General features: G+C 39.5%; 1 protein-coding gene across 1 annotated transcript in view; it reads left to right on the top strand.

Annotated features, from left to right (window-relative positions):
* The window catches only part of LOC126194891 (cholinesterase 1-like), a 348,159-nt gene extending 334,031 nt beyond the window's left edge, over nt 1–14,128 (top strand). Inside the window, exon 12 of the mRNA XM_049933240.1 lies at nt 7,323–14,128. Within this exon, the coding sequence (XP_049789197.1) occupies nt 7,323–7,560 (238 nt within the window). The 3' untranslated portion in view covers nt 7,561–14,128. The remainder of the gene's footprint in view (nt 1–7,322) is intronic.
* Nucleotides 14,129–16,262: the final 2,134 nt, after the last annotated feature.

Raw genomic sequence — 16,262 nt, 5'->3', positions numbered from 1 at the left:
AAATTACCATACAGACCAGGCGGAGACAAGTCTTGCGCGTACAAGTGTACCGAACATTATTATTTCAGCAATGCTGCACTGATTATTATGCCATCTGTTTGTTGCTAGTTTCTAACTGTCGTCGTTGCGATTAAAGTAGCGCTGATCGCTTTTCCCATTTTCTATAATAATTCAATATTTCAAAGCAACGGGAATTTTACAAATACACATTAACCATTTGTAAAAAAAAAATCATTCGGAAACAATAAATTTTAGCACTTCTGCTATGGCAAATTGATATCCCTGTTTTTTCAGTTATTAATAAAATATTTAAAAAAGACTTATAACCGAGACCAAACAAAATCGAAAAGTATCCGTTGCTCAGAACTAAAATAATGGCATCTGTTTTGAACGGTCTGTTTTTCCCATACGTAGTTGGTATTTTCGTACTGTTGTTCAGAACTGGGTAGCAGTCGCATTCTTTGTGTGTGATTTTGAAACGTGCTTAGCATTGAGAATGCTGATGCTGTTGATTTGTGGGTCCAATACCGGATGGTGTAGCACCTTACTGTAAGATTGCAAAATTTTGTGTATCGGCTCATCCTCAAATCATTGGTAGTGTTTCAGAATAATTTTCCTGCTGAGGTACTTTCTACATGTTGGTGAAGTTGTTTCCATTGTTCTGATTAATAGTGCATTCCTCAAAAGTACTGAAGTCTCCTCTGTTTAGTGACAGCGCTTTGTATTGATACATATTTGCAGCTGTTGCCTGGGAACTGCGCCGTACAATATGCAGTTGTACATACGGAACGCTCTACGTGTTTCCTGTAGAGGCGTCAAGTACTGAAGATTCGCAGCACTTTCACGTTTCCTTTTAATACGATTTGTGTGCCGGGACATCTGCGGTTGTTGTCTATATCGTTGTAGATAAAATTTACATGATTGATAAGCCTTCCTTTCGTGCAAAAAAAGGATGGCATCTATTTTCCGAAAACAATTTTTTATTCTTCTTTCCTCATTCTTAAATCGCCGATGTCGATGATTGTAACGTAACTGATACAGGAATCTCTGATCAAATGTACCGTATATAATAAGACTGACTTTGAAAACGTTATATGAACACGCTTTCTAAGAATAATATTTATCCTTTGTGTTTTATAACGCAAACTGATATGAATTTTTATAGGACACTGAAAAGAAATTGGTAATTACGTCGGTCTATGACAATCTGATAGTGAAGAATACGAATCAATTACGAGACTTCATTTCAAATGTGTAGGGAATTTTGTTCACGCTTTAACCTGTCAGTGTGTAATGTAATTCAGAATACAGACACAAGGGACATTCTATAAATGAAAATGTAATCATATGGCCAAACGCAGACACAAGTCTCTCCCAGTACGTTTTATTGACCGTTTCGCCCTTAATTAATACAAGCAACATCAGAAACATTGCCATATTTAAGCACACGCAATGCACTTTTCATCATAAAAACTGAAACTGCAATGTAAATTCAGAAAATATATTTTTGGTACTGTACAAGGCTGAGACCAGCACTTTCATGTGTGTTATACAAATAAATGTACATAAACGACGAAACATACCAGGATTTATCCACTGCATAACTTATGCATTTTTTTTTTTTTACAGTACACAGGTAACGGTAAACTTTTGTATGTATGTTCAAGCACTGCTCTCAAACTATTCCCAATGTCAACTTTAAACTGTACTTCCCACTCTTTCCATATGCATATCATCAACCTTAAAACACCTAACGAAGTCTTTAATACAACTACTTAGCAGAAAATTTAGGAGTATTTCACATTCACTTATCGCCTCTTTCAAGTTGCATAACGACTTCAATGACACACTGTTGACAATTTGCGCACTTTACTGGCGACAACGTATCACTTTCCGTTGCATTGATACAGTTCACCTGGCCAGAAATACCATTTAGCAAATATACTTGCCAGTCGCTGTATTAGCACGTATCTTTATCTACATATACGTACGAAAGGTATTGTGACTGCTTTCAAAGATAAACTTTGGCTGAAGCACCCAGCTGAAGCCATACTGGATTTCGTCAATCTTATATTTGATTTGTTTCGTACTATAGCCACATTATAATTTGTCTTCTATAAATAAATGCTGTCCCAATACTCAAGCACATTGAGGATCTCTCGAAAAGATATTGACGTTAAGGTTTAGATAATGAGTTATCGGTGTATACAGTTCTCATGACGTGTACGGCACAGGTCAAAGTATCAAGTTTTCTTCTGTTACTGTGGTTTAATGGTCGGCATCTTATATAGGGAATGAAGAGATGGAACTGTGTTTATAGAAATATTGGTTCTTGTCTTGCCATCGGGGCAAATTTTATTATTCGCTTTCACGTTTCTGAGAGCATCTGGGACTTGTCATCGTCAATAATTTACAATTCTGAATATTCAAAACGAGTTGATTATCTGGTAAAAACAAGCTACCATTCATTGTGAGAACAAAAAACATAAAAAGGACTGACACATGTGAGAAAAAATTAAAATGTGACTTACAGTCAGCCGCATATAAAGTATAAAAGAAAATTTACAAGCTAGTTATTTTAGCAGATTTTTTTCCCGAACAAGAATGTCTTCAAATTAAGCAAATATGCAGACGAAATATATTCTGGCAGTGGTAAAGGCGTATTCCCGCTGGTATTTTTTCTCGTTGTTCCAGTTACTTTCAAGAGCAAAGCAAGAATTTACCTTCCTGGCAGTGAACTGTAATTTTTCGCACAAATTAGAGCATACTTCACACAACCAGCACATTTACTTCTCAGTGAGGTAGCTTTCTCTCAAGATTTTTCTGTGATAAATACCACTATGTAAATAACTAGTATGTAGGTGACAGGTTCACACTTTTAAAGAAAGAAAATACAGCATTGTAATTTTTAGCAGAAATTAGAACACACTTTACACAACCAGTATATTTATTTAGCATCTGGTGAGATTCGTAAGTACTTTTCGTACTACATACCGCAATGTAAGTAACGAGTACGAAGTGGGCAGCTTCAAACTTTCAAAAAAAAGAAAGGACAACAATAGTTTCCAGAATTGCAATGAACGAATCAGCTGAATATATAAAAAGCTTCTGCTTTAATTCGTCTGCTGTAATGGCTACCGCAATCAGGACGATGCCTTCGAGAAAGCCAAAGTACCTCTTTGGAAGGAGCGCAGCCCAGGTCGGGTAGACTTCACATTACTGTTTTTACGGGTCCAAAGCTTGGGCCTCGTATTTTGCAGTCGTTACGTGACTACAGGACTTCCGACTTTACCGAGCGCGTGTGAACGACCCCTGTGTGAACTGCGTGCATTCATGTACTTAGTAGTGTGTGTGCCCCAGTATGCTGTTTAAAGCAATGGCGCAATGAAGATGTATCACAGACAAGTCACTCTTACCATTAAATGTCAGTTCACAACGCAACAACAATGCAAGGCCTGAAGAAACATTACGATAATGAAGACTTGAGATAAAAGTCGTATGATGGAGCCTCAATGTAATGGATATCGTCATGGTTTCCGCAGTAAAAGGGTATGGGTTCGCATCCCGCTACATGCCAATATTTTTTCATCTTAGCGTTGCTAACACAGTCTTGGAGTTTGTTACGAATGTAATATAAGTATGTTCCGATTTAACATTTCCGTCTGATTAGAGAACGAAAGATGAAATAAACATTTGGGTGCTCATTTCCGACTGAGTGTTTGTTTAGGCAGGAACATAAGAGGACATCCTTACGTCGCTGCATGTGAAACCAACAGAAAAAAAATCATTTTCTTCCTCGTCACAGATACTTCGCAGTTTATTTCCGAATACGTGTCGATTTCCGCTGTGTGGTCAGGGAGGAACCTAAGAGGACAGCTTAGATTGCTGAAAACGAAACGACGAAAAATAACATTCATACTCTTCCTTGTCACAAATACACTATGTGATCAAAAGTATCCGGACACCTGGCTGAAAATGACTTACAAGTTCGTGGCGCCCTCCATCGGTAGTGCTGGAATTCAATATCGTGTTGGCCCACCCTTAGCCTTGATGACAGCTTCCACTCTCGCAGGCATACGTTCAATCAGATACTGAAAGGCTTCTTGGGGAATGGCAGCGCATTCTTCACGGAGTGCTGCACTGAGGGGAGGTATCGATGTCAGTCGTTGAGGCCTGGCACAAAGTCGGCATTCCAAATCATCCCAAAACGTGTTCTGTAGGATTCAGGTCAGTACTCTGTGCGGGCCAGTCCATTACAGGGATGTTATTGTCGTGTAACCACTCCGCCACAGGCCGTGCATTATGAAAAGTTGCTCGATCGTGTTGAAAGATGCAATCGCCATCCCCGAATAGCTCTTCAACAGTGGGAAGCAAGAAGGTGCTTAAAACATCAATGTAGGCCTGTGTTGTGATAGTGCCACGCAAAACAACAAGGGATGCAAGCCCTCTCCATGAAGAACACGACCACACAATAACACCACTGCCTCCGAATTTTACTGTTGGCAGTACACACGCTGGCAGATGACGTTCACCGGGCATTCGCCATACCCATACCCTGCCATCGGATCGCCACATTGTTTACCGTGATTCGTCACTCCACACAACGTTTTTCCACTGCTCAATTGTCCAATGTTTACGCTCCTTACACCAATCGAGGCGCCATTTGGCATTTATCGGCGTGATGTGGGCTGATGAGCAGCCGCTCGACCATGAAATCCAAGTTTTCTCACCTCCCGCCTAACTTTCATAGTACTTGCAGTGGTTCCTGATGCAGTTTGTGATTCCTGTGTGATGGTCTGGATAGTTGTCTGCCTATTAAACATTAGACCCTTTTCAACTGTCAGCGGTCTCTGTCAGTTAACAGACGAGGTCGGCCTGTACGCTTTTGTGCTGTACGTGTCCCTTCACGTTTCCATTTCACTATCACATCGGAAACAGTGGATCTAGGGATGTTTAGGAGTGTGGAAATCTCGCGTACACGCGTATGACACAAGTGACACCCAATCACCTGACCACGTTCGAAGTCTGTGAATTCCGCGGAGCGCCCCATTCTGCTCTCTCACGATGTCTAATGACTACTAAGGTCGCTGATATGAAGTACCTGGCAGTAGGTGGCAGTGCAATGCACCTAATATGATAAACGTATCCTTTTGGGGTGTCTGGATATTTTTGATCACATAGTATATTTCGCACGTCGCGCAATCACCAACACATTCCTACAAAGAGTTCTCGTTACAGCTGTGAGATTCTCACGTCCGTAAACATCAACTCGGCGCTATAGCGATCGACAAATAGTCTCGTGCTTGGTCTCGTTCACAGCGCCACTAGGTCACGATTACGTCAGTTTCTGCAAAAAAGTTGTGTGAAACGTACATGACCCGCGCAGCCACAGTACCTCTCGTACAGTATATACAAGCAAAGGCACGTATTAATTGCGAGTTGTGACTAACCACACAGTAACATGTACGGTGATAAACGCATGGGCTTGTTTATAAATAACTTTCTGGTAATAGTCACGATTTTCTTTTATTTATGTTTTACACGATGCGTTTCGGGATATGACTCCCATTTTCAAATGTGTATTTCTATGTTTTCGCAATGTTTTCGATGTGTGGGGTCCTGCTTTGTTTTGTTGATTTTACTGCAATATATAAAAAACTGCGCAATTTTTCGTTAGGTATCGATGGTTATATGTAGTAAACTAAAAATTGAGCGGTTTTTATGTATTGCAATAAAGTCAACAAAGCAAAGCAGAACGTCAAACATCGAAAACATTACAAAAAAATGGTATAGTACAGAGTAATACATACCTGAAAATAGGTTAGATTAGATTAGTACTTGTTCCATAGATCATGAATACGACACTTCGTAATGGTGTAGAACGTGTCAGGTTAATAAAAGGTGTCTATACAAGATATTACATTAGACAAAATATTACATGACACTCAATAATTTTTTTGTGGGGGTTGGGAAATTACCCACTTACTATATCCAAAAATTCATCTAATGAGTAAGGAGGAGTTGCCATTAAGAAATTATTTTAATTTCCTTTTAAATGCTATATGACTATATGTCAGACTTTTGATGCTATTAGGTGAGCGGCCAAAGACTTTTGTGGCAGCATAATTTACCCCCTTCTGAGCCAAAGTTAGATTTAACCTTGAGTAGTGAAGATCATCCTTTCTCCTAGTGTTGTAGCCATGTACACTGCTATTACTTTTGAATTCGTTCGGATTGTTAATACCAAATTTCATAAGTGAATATATATATATATATATATATATATATATATATATATATATATATATATATATTTTGTGAGGCTACAGTGAAGATTTCTAGCTCTTTAAATAAGTGTCTGCAGGATGATCTTGGATGAGCTCCAGCAATTATTCTGATTACACGCTTTTGTGCAATGAACACTCTTTTACTCAGTGATGAGTTACCCCAGAATATGCTGCCATACGAAAGCAGAAAATGAAAATAGGCATGGTAAGCTAATTTACTCAGATGTATATCGCCAAAATTTGCAATGACCCTAATAGCATAAGTAGCTGAACTCAAACGTTTCAGCAGATCCTCAGTGTGTTTTTTCCAGTTCAACCCCTCATCAATGCATACACCTAGAAATTTTGAATATTCTATCTTAGCTACTGATTGCTGATCGAAGTCTACATTTATTAATGGGGTCATTCCATTTACTGTGTGGAACTGTATATACTGTGTTTTGTCAAAGTTTAATGAGAGCCCATTTGCAGCGAGCCACTTAATGATTTTCTGAAAAACATCGTTTACAATTTCACCAGTTAATTCTTGTCTGTCGGGTGTGATAGCTATGCTTGTATCATCGGCAAAAAGTACCAGCTTTGCATCTTCGTGAATATAGAATGGTAAGTCATTAATATATATTAAGAACAGCAGAGGACCCAAGATCGAACCTTGCGGCACCCCGCTCTTGATTGTTCCCCAGTTTGAGAAATCACCAGTTTTTTGCATATTATGTGAAATGTTTATTTCAATGAGAATCATTTCCCGAAACGCGTCGTGTAAAACATAAATAAAACAAAATCGTTACTGGTAGCAGAAAGTTATTTATAAACAAACCCATGGTTTTTACAGTTGCAGGCTTTCAAGAAAACCATTCACAATGGTCAGAATCAGATAAATCGCATTTCAACGTTGGTAGGGTACGGAGGGATACAACTTCAGAATTCGTGAACTGCGATTTTAAACTGTGACAAATCGCAACTAGGAATCACAGTGACCGGAAGGTAGCATTCACATAGCGGAAAGTGACAATTTGGCCCATCCCCACTGCGCAGGGACCCGACGCCGAACACGAGCCGGGTGGACGGCGTGCCGAAGTGGCCGCCGTACGAACCGCGGGGCGGTCCCTACCTGCGCGTCGACTGGCCGTTCCGCGTGCAGCGCGACTTCGAGGCGCGCGAGTTCAACGTGACGCGCGCCGAGGGCATCGGCAGGTCCGGCAGCCGCCGCGCCGGCGCCACCGTCGCCGTGCTCCTGCTGTGCGGGGCGCTGCGGCAGCTCCTCTCGCGGTGACCGACGCACTGCAGCCAATGGGGCGGCTGTGCTGCCCGCCACCGTACGCAAGTCTCGCAGTGTCTGGAGATGGAGATCCACAGCAGCGAGTGACGTGAAGGCTCAGTCAGCAGTGGCGTCGTGAGCTACAGTTAACGCCAGAGAGCTCAGTACTAAACTGGAGAGACTACTCCACGGGGAGATATGCCATTACGCACGACGTCGACGTGGGATTGCATCCTTCCACACCTACGAAACCTAGATCCTACCTATGCCAATGTTGCACAGATGTCCACTCCACCAAAGCTATGTCACTCCATCCAAATCATTAAACACGACAGACTCCACCTCACTTTCCTCATCCCTTTACCTTCTCCGTGAGTCCATTTACCATCTCACTGAATTCCCACTATCCTCACATTGAACACTGACTACTACTATCTGCAAACTTGACTCTAACAACTGTACTGAGTAGCCTATATTTTCCAATCCCAATACGCTGCCACTCCCGTACCAAAAATTTCAGTCAACTACCTCTCCTAGAGAATGACCGAGTGAGATAGCGCAGCGATAAAACACTGGACTCGTATGCGGGGGAACGGCAGTTTGTTTCCTCATCTAACATCCAGATTTAGGTTTTGCATGACTTCCCTAAAGCACTTAAAGTGAAAGTCAGGGTGGTTTCTTTGACAGGGCAGTGCTGATATCCTTAGTCTGAGCTTGCGTTCCACCTCTAATTACCTCATTCTTGACAGGACTTCAAGTCATAATCTCTTCCCAGAAAATGAAACTCACTCCAGTAATTATCCATCCTACTAACTAAAACTCTTTCCTTCCTACAGCATACACCCACCTCTTCTGCCCCCCCCCCCTCTTCCTCCCAGGTGTGGCTTCCCCTTTCCCCTTCGCTCTCCATCTTCCCTATCCCTTCCTGCTCATACTATGGCACTGTCCACACGCCAACTCGTACTCCCTTTCTGTCTCCCCACCATCCACTCCAACACCTATTCACATCTCTGTCCACCTGATCCCTCTGCTTATACCCATATCTTAAAAAACATTTCTCCAGAGCAGCTCCTTCATTTTTAGTGAAAGCACAGTGCTTCTTTTTAAGATCAGCAGCAGTCTGCCAAGTCTTTAAATATCTTTTCATTGTATCTCATAGTTTTTTAATATAAAGCAAAAATTGGGAAAGTTTACAGTGAAATTCATGCATGAACCACTATCCAAATTCTTCTTTAATTAATTTTAAAAACATTTGTAAATATTTCACCTGTGTATTATACTGTTTCTTCTTTATATGTTTTTAAACTTTTTGGTTGGAGAGAGGCATGGTGGCAGTGAATTTGATAACAATAAGCCAAAAAGCCATGACTTCACAACTGTCAAGATGGGTCTAGACAAGTTGTTGAATTCTGTTGACAGACGCGAGAAATGCAATAACTATTTACTGATACTATGCAACAATGTCCCTGTTTAATTTCTAGTTCACTGTTAATATTGATTTGTATCTGCCAGTTCTCCTCTGCAAGATCAGTTTCACAACTGTTATGTTCCATTGTCAGATGTAATTTTCATTATATTGCTGAAGATTTACTGTAATCACCTCCTCAGAAATCTTACTTCTGTACAAAAGAGGTTAGCTTCCACTTTACATATCAGAGTCACGAGACAGCATATCAATACCAAATGGGGGAAGCAGTAACATCATAACTTTTTCATATGATTATTTCACCAAATGATTTGTGAAGATTCAGTAAATCATTTTAATGTGGCCACTTTTGGATCCTGATAGTCTTTTCTGATGGAAACATTTCTCTCCCTATGCCTACAAAAAATATCTTTATATGTCATTAGGCAACATAACTACTCAATCATTCCTTATTTTCCAGTGCCTACTTTATACGTAATCCTAAATAATCAACCTAAATAATAAATCAAACTAGTTGCAAACAATGAAAAATGCTTTGATGTTAATACAATAACAGATCCAAAGGTCTTAGGTTCAATCCTCAGTCATTCCTACAATTTTTACTCATAACATATCAGTTCCTTCATCTTTGGCAGTATTTTTTAATGCAAAAAATGCCTAGTTGTAGTGTCATTTGGAGACCATGTTAAGCTGTAGATCCCTCTGTAACTGGTTGGGTCAATCTGTTCAAAGGTCAGAGGCAGATAATGGTGCATAACCACCAGTAGGAACATGCCTAATAAAGTACTGTGGTTTTAAAACCACGCTTTGGTTGATAAGAGCTGGGGACAGGTTGAGAAGGACAAAGGAGGGGATGGACAGTGTGAGGCAGAGGACGAAATGGACAAACAAAAGGAGGGAGGGCTGGGGAGATGTATTAGGAAGGTGTAAGGTGTAGATGGGTAGTGAGCAGGTGGAAAAGGAAGTGGAGGAGAGGTGCTGATGGAAAGAGAGAGGGACAGAAGGATATGATCAGAGGGAGGGAGGAGAAAGATATGGTCAGAGAGGGAGAGGGAGAGGGAGATGGGGAGAGAGAGAGAGAGAGAGAATGTAGGAAATAGACAAAGAGAGAGAGAGAGAGAGAGAGAGAGAGAGAGAGAGAGAGAGAAAGAAACACATTTTCTTCCTGTTTCTCTGTCTTTTTTTTTCCATTGCAATACATAACTAATTACAACTTTGTGTCAAACATTGGCAAATGTACGAGTAATTACCTAGTCTGACTGATTTTCTTTTGCAAATGGTCAACAAAACTGAATAAACTAGCTGCATCATCATATTTCAGCAGCTATAAATTAACTGTTGGTTATTGTACGTAAGTAGTTCTATTTTACAAAATGATCATTACAAATGATGTCATATGTATTTTGATGGTCTCCAGTATTCCCTGAGTACAGCATGAAAATGGTTTTTTAATTCTTGGTGCAAATGAGGATTTCTAAAAATATTTTACATTTCATAGTAGCATTATTTGTTTTTCTCAAAGATAATTTTCTTGCAGTTATATAGCATATAGAACTTCATTGTGGACACAAATATCACTTCCTGTTGTCTGTTGATTACTGTATCTATATGTTACACCTCTTGACTTTTTATATCAAATTTAAGAGAAACAATCATTTGAAAGTTGTTAACACAAACACTGCTAACAACTCCAAAATAGTCCTCACCAGTATGACGCATCCTTAACTTTTTTTTCTGGAAGATTATACCTGTGATTTCTCTCTCCAGTTTATATTGAGTTAACTGGTTTCCACAACTGAGCTAAAAATTCTAGAGACTCGGTTTTCAATATGGCATCAACTGGAAATATGTTGTCTGCCATTACAGTGTGTTAACTTTAAATTGATCTGTCAGCTTCCTAGTCCTGAACTGGTAGAAATTGACAGAAGTTGGAAGTGTTTGGCTGGTAGTCAGCTATTTTTGGTTGTAGCCTATGTTAGGTAGCTGACAGTACTGGTTGAGATATCCATTGTTGTCTGCTTGTTAATTAGTTGTACCTCACACTGTTTCCTTCCCTTGTGATAAGTGTACATAACTGTTGAAGTTACGATCTTATTAAACATGTTAATATGTAAGACAATTTCACTTTCGATTACAAATAACAATTAAGCAATTTTTACCTCGTTCTCTGACTACTTCTTTCACGGAAGCATAAATGACAGGTAGGGATACTAACATCAACAGAGGCAGGCATGGCTCGTTCTCCCCTCATTGCAGTGTATACAGGAGCAGGGCTTCTTTTCCTCCACTTTCCACTACCCCCTCAGGCAATCAATTACTTTAACAGTTAATACCATATACTTTATAGAAGTAAAGCTGCACTAAGGACTAAATAGGAAGAATATAAATAAAAAATATAGTGTTCAAAAATGGATGGCATGCACAAACAACATGTGAATATTAAACACTATTATCAACAATGTTGTTAATTATTCTGTGCCAAATAAGGAGCTACTGGTATCATGTTTTATGCAAATTTATAAATACAGTACTCCATTCATTAATTTTGTCTTTAAGTACTGAATAATAAATACAGATGGTGTTTAGATTTTCATGTCTCAATAAGATGGTAAGTCCAATCGAAATTATTGTGCACCTAGCCTACAGAAAGTTGTCTTCATACTCCGTTTATGGGCAGATTGAAATGCCATTATCAGAACTTAGATATTCTCCCAGTAGTGAACAACATGGTCTCAGTCACTGTAGTTCTTTAATTTTCTCCTCTTTTTTTTTTTAAAAAAAAGAGACTGGGAAACTACAAACAGTCTTTGTTATAGGCCAGTGAATTGTGCTTATTTAACTGAAATGTAATTTATATAGGAGCATGTCTTATCCACAGGACAATGCACAATGAGCCCGTAAGAGGAATGACAAGTCAGAAAGTTTATAAATAAAAGGTCAGAAGAGAATATCATGTTTCTGTTACCACAACATAAAGCCCATCATTTTGTTGTCATGTTTACTAGAATGTTTTTGTACAACATAAAATGTTTACATTTCTATGTACTGGTTGTGAATGCAGCAATAATAAATTAAATCCAGAATGAGATTTTCACTCTGCAGCGGAGTGTGTGCTGATATGAAACTTCCTGGCAGATTAAAACTGTATGCCGGACCGAGAAGGTAGGAGACGAGGTACTGGCAGAAGTAAAGCTGTGAGGACAGGGCGTGAGTCGTGCTTGGGTAGCTCAGTTGGTAGAGCACTTGCCCGCGAAAGGCAAAGGTCCTGAGTTCGAGTCTCGGTCCGGCACACAGTTTTAATCTGCCAGGAAGTTTCAATAAATTAAATGTTTGTCCAACTTGTAGTGACTGGAATTTTATCACTCAGTCGTAATGCAATGTTACAGCGATTGTGGCTGTCATCATGTCAGTCATGCCTGAGATAACAAGAATGAAGTATGCCAAGAGTGTCACTCAGCTGCTGTCCAATGACAACATAGACATTCATCTTCATCACCTACTTGCAGTGGATGGTGTCTAGCTGTTGATGTATTTCATAACAGGGATGGTTGGGGGTGGGGGGCAAGACTTGGGGGTATGGAGTATTTTTAATATCTTGGAAGACAAATGGCAACTTGTAAGTAGCCACAAAAAAAGTTAAAAACTGTGTAATAGCGACTTTTAAATCATTTTCTTGGAGAAAAAAAAACTGGCAATACTATTTTTTTTCCTTTTCCTGAGAATTTGTTGGCAGGGGGAAGGGGAGGGGCAGGTGGAGGCGGAGGCGGAGTGGAGAGCACAGACGCCCCTCACCCTTGATGCCTGATATGGCTCCTCAATGTGATTGAACAAGAGCAGCTACTGTATGTGCTACAAACTATCAGTCACCTGTCATGTTACCTGATTGCTATTTGGTGCATAAACATTGTGTCTTCCGAGGTCATGGATAGACAACTGTGTTCTAAGGTGGCCGTAACTTTAAGCTGGCAGTTACTTCCATGCTGCAGCAACTACTCAAAGAGACATGTCCTACATCTTTGTCTTCAAGGCACTGAGATCTGGAGATCAGATCTGAGCTCCTGTTCCTTAGGCACCACCTCGCAGTGGTAGGCGGAGAAGTGCCTGAGGCCAACATAATTTAGAGAGAAGCGTTAACAGTTTTTACGGCCCCATACCAGCAATTCAGCTCGGCCTTTGAGGCTTAGGTTACCAAGCCTATTTGGGTACCAATTCCTTGAATGACGTGGACAGTTGATGTTCTTACATACTGGCATGCTTCATGGACAGTTTGAAAATAATGGCTCCAACATTAAGAAAATTTGTTATGAGCAATTTTAATATTAATTGAATTGTGAATGGGAAAAATATTTGGCCCCCTCCAGCCAATTGTCCATCATGCAGTCATGACATCAGTGGTGTTTGTTGGCCAGGGAAAATTAGTTTCTATAAGTCAACTTTTAGTGGCACAGCCAAACGTGACGTCTCTCAAGTTACAACACCACAATATGGATGATTGCACATACAGATTTAGTGGTTTCACTCAAACAGTATCACTTTAGTTACATGTGCAAGCTCAGCTTTATTGGGAACATGCCAGTTTCATACACTACTTCGACTGTGCACTAATTACACATGTGGATCCAGGATTAAGTTCGAGGGGGTATATTTGGTGGGTGGGGTCATAGTTTGTTTCTGTCTTGCCGCCAACCCCCGACCTCTCTGTTCCCCACTGCCACTTTTAATGTGCCACAGATATGTGCAATTTTAGTAATAGCAGCAATAAAATACATAAAATGTTTTAATATGACAATAAATTGTTCAGTTAGAATAAGATACATTAATGTACAGTAATAATAATAATAATAATAATAATAATAATTTGTTTACATTAGTGAATAATAAATTGCTTTAGCATAATGTCCATGAAATTATAATTCAGAAAATTGCCAGTAATATCTACCCCAGTTCTTTAAAGAATCAGACTCCCATGTATATAACAGCTCCATTTTAAGAAAAGCTAGTTTCTCATGCATCTCAATGTTTATGGAATTGTATATCCTGAACTGTGTGTCACACAATGATGTAATTTAGCAGGTACATTCCGTGGTATATATAAATACTGTCTGCAAAATGTGTTGTGAATAGAGTTTGTAGTCAAGAATTAATAAATGACAATATTATGCCTTATGACATTTTACTGCATGAACAGCGAAAATGTAGTAACTGATAAACTTCTTACCTTTCATCATTTTGTGGGAGATGTCAGTGAGGAAAATTTCCAGTAACCTAGCTGCAGGTTGCCAATCTAATAGCTTCTATAGGCATATAGATAGCCACTTTTTGCTCACTTTATTTGTGAGTGAAGCAGGGAAGGAAATGACTAGTAGTGGTACAGGGTACTCTCTGTCAGGTGCTGTACTGTGTATGACAGTGTATCAGTGTAGATATGGATGACTCTATGACAATGCCCCCTCCGCCCTCACCTACCCTCTTCAAACCACACCTGCATCCCACAGGGTTGATAGTAGTGAAGATTAGTCTTTGAAAGACCCCTTTTTCCCCCTAGAGTTGTGGTAAATAATTAAGCTTAAAGTATGAAGTTACAATCGGTAGATGCATTTACGACTATTTCTGAATTGGTGAACCACATGCATTTCAGTGAGGCATGGCAGAAAGGGAAATACTTTCCGCTGAGGAAAAAATAATAAGAGAAGGACTAACTTTCTGGAACATAATCAGAAACAACTGTAAAAGACCAGTATCCCCCTCCAGATTAATACTTTCACATAGCAATAGTATGCAGACATCTGTACACAACAGTAGTGTTTACCGAATTACCGATAACTCTGAGTGCTCACTCCATGTTTATATCACATCAGGTATGTCAGTGATGAAATTTTAAGAGTGTGTTGCTATAACAGTTCTTAAATCAATTGCTTGAAACATGGTCTTTTCAAATTTTTGGATGACTGCATTTCAAATGATGCATTTCTCTTAATTGCAATTTCCAGGAAGTTGCTGGTAAAGTGATGCTCTTACCACTGATATAAACAAAATATTATTACCATATTAAATCATTTTATAAGTTTAAGCAATGGAAACTCTGGCAGGAAAAGACAGATTGCTACTTACCATAAAGAAGACACATTAAGTTGCAGGCAGGCACAATTAAAATACACTTACATAAAGCATTTGGCCAGAGCCTTCATATGCAAAAAAACATACATGCAAGCATGCACAGGTCACCCACATGACTGCTAACTCCAGCATATCGGGCCAGAATGCTACTATCATGGGGGATGCAAGCAACATTCCAGCTTGAGATGCTGGAGTAGGCAGTTATGTGTGCACAAGATGTGCTTGTTTGTTTGTATGGATGGTGTGTGTCTCTCTTTGACTGATGAATGCTGTGGCTGAAAGCTTTATATCAGTGTCTTTTAATTTCACCTATCTGCAATTAATGTGTCTTCTTTACAGCAAGTAGCACTCTGTCTTTTCCTTTATTGTTCATTTTATAAGTTTTATTTTATAATTATCAAAATCCTGTGTATCTGCAATTTGTTGTAAGTGGAGCTAAAAGGAAGTTACATTTGAGGGGGGACTGAAGAGGGGACCACACTGTGACCTACTCCAGACCCAGACATTGGATATGCACCTGACAGGATTTCAAATAACTTCAACACCCCTTTCTAAACAAAACTCCCATTTAGTTGCCCATAGAACATCTTCAAAAAATTCTTCAACACGGGGACTTTCACTCAATCAGATCAGCACTGTGGTTATAGGGTGAATAGTATTTTTCCCAATTACAAAATTCCTATTGACACTGCACTGCCCACTCTCCTGCAAGTTACTGTAGTCTTCTCTGTTAACTACCAACTGGTTCCTCCAAGAAGGCCATCTTGTTACTGTTAGTTAAGTCGTAATATCGTATAGGCTTCAAATGACATTGTGGAAAACCCTCTACAATTTGGATTGGTTCAGTAACTTAGGTAACAGCATTCAATGAGCTTTGGGGATCTTCACAAGAGATAACTGTGTCCAGCTTACAGAAACTCCCAATGACGGCTTCCTCAGTTGTCAACAAAAGAAGCCTAGATGTTAACCATTGCATGCCTGTCGTTGCTGTCTTATGATAGCAACCTAGGCCCATATTTTGACAATCTGATGCAAAAAAACTCAATGTATGCGATATTAATACTCAGATTAATATGTAGATCCTGTGATTCATCATTAAGGGGACTCATACCCACAATGCTTAACAAACACACATCATGACCTGTAATGTAATTATAGCAACAGTAATACTAAC

This window comes from Schistocerca nitens, chromosome 7 (assembly GCF_023898315.1).
Source record: "Schistocerca nitens isolate TAMUIC-IGC-003100 chromosome 7, iqSchNite1.1, whole genome shotgun sequence".
Classification (NCBI taxonomy): domain Eukaryota; kingdom Metazoa; phylum Arthropoda; class Insecta; order Orthoptera; family Acrididae; genus Schistocerca; species Schistocerca nitens.
Note: the sequence above shows the minus strand (reverse complement) of the source record. Positions and strands in the feature narration are given on the sequence as shown.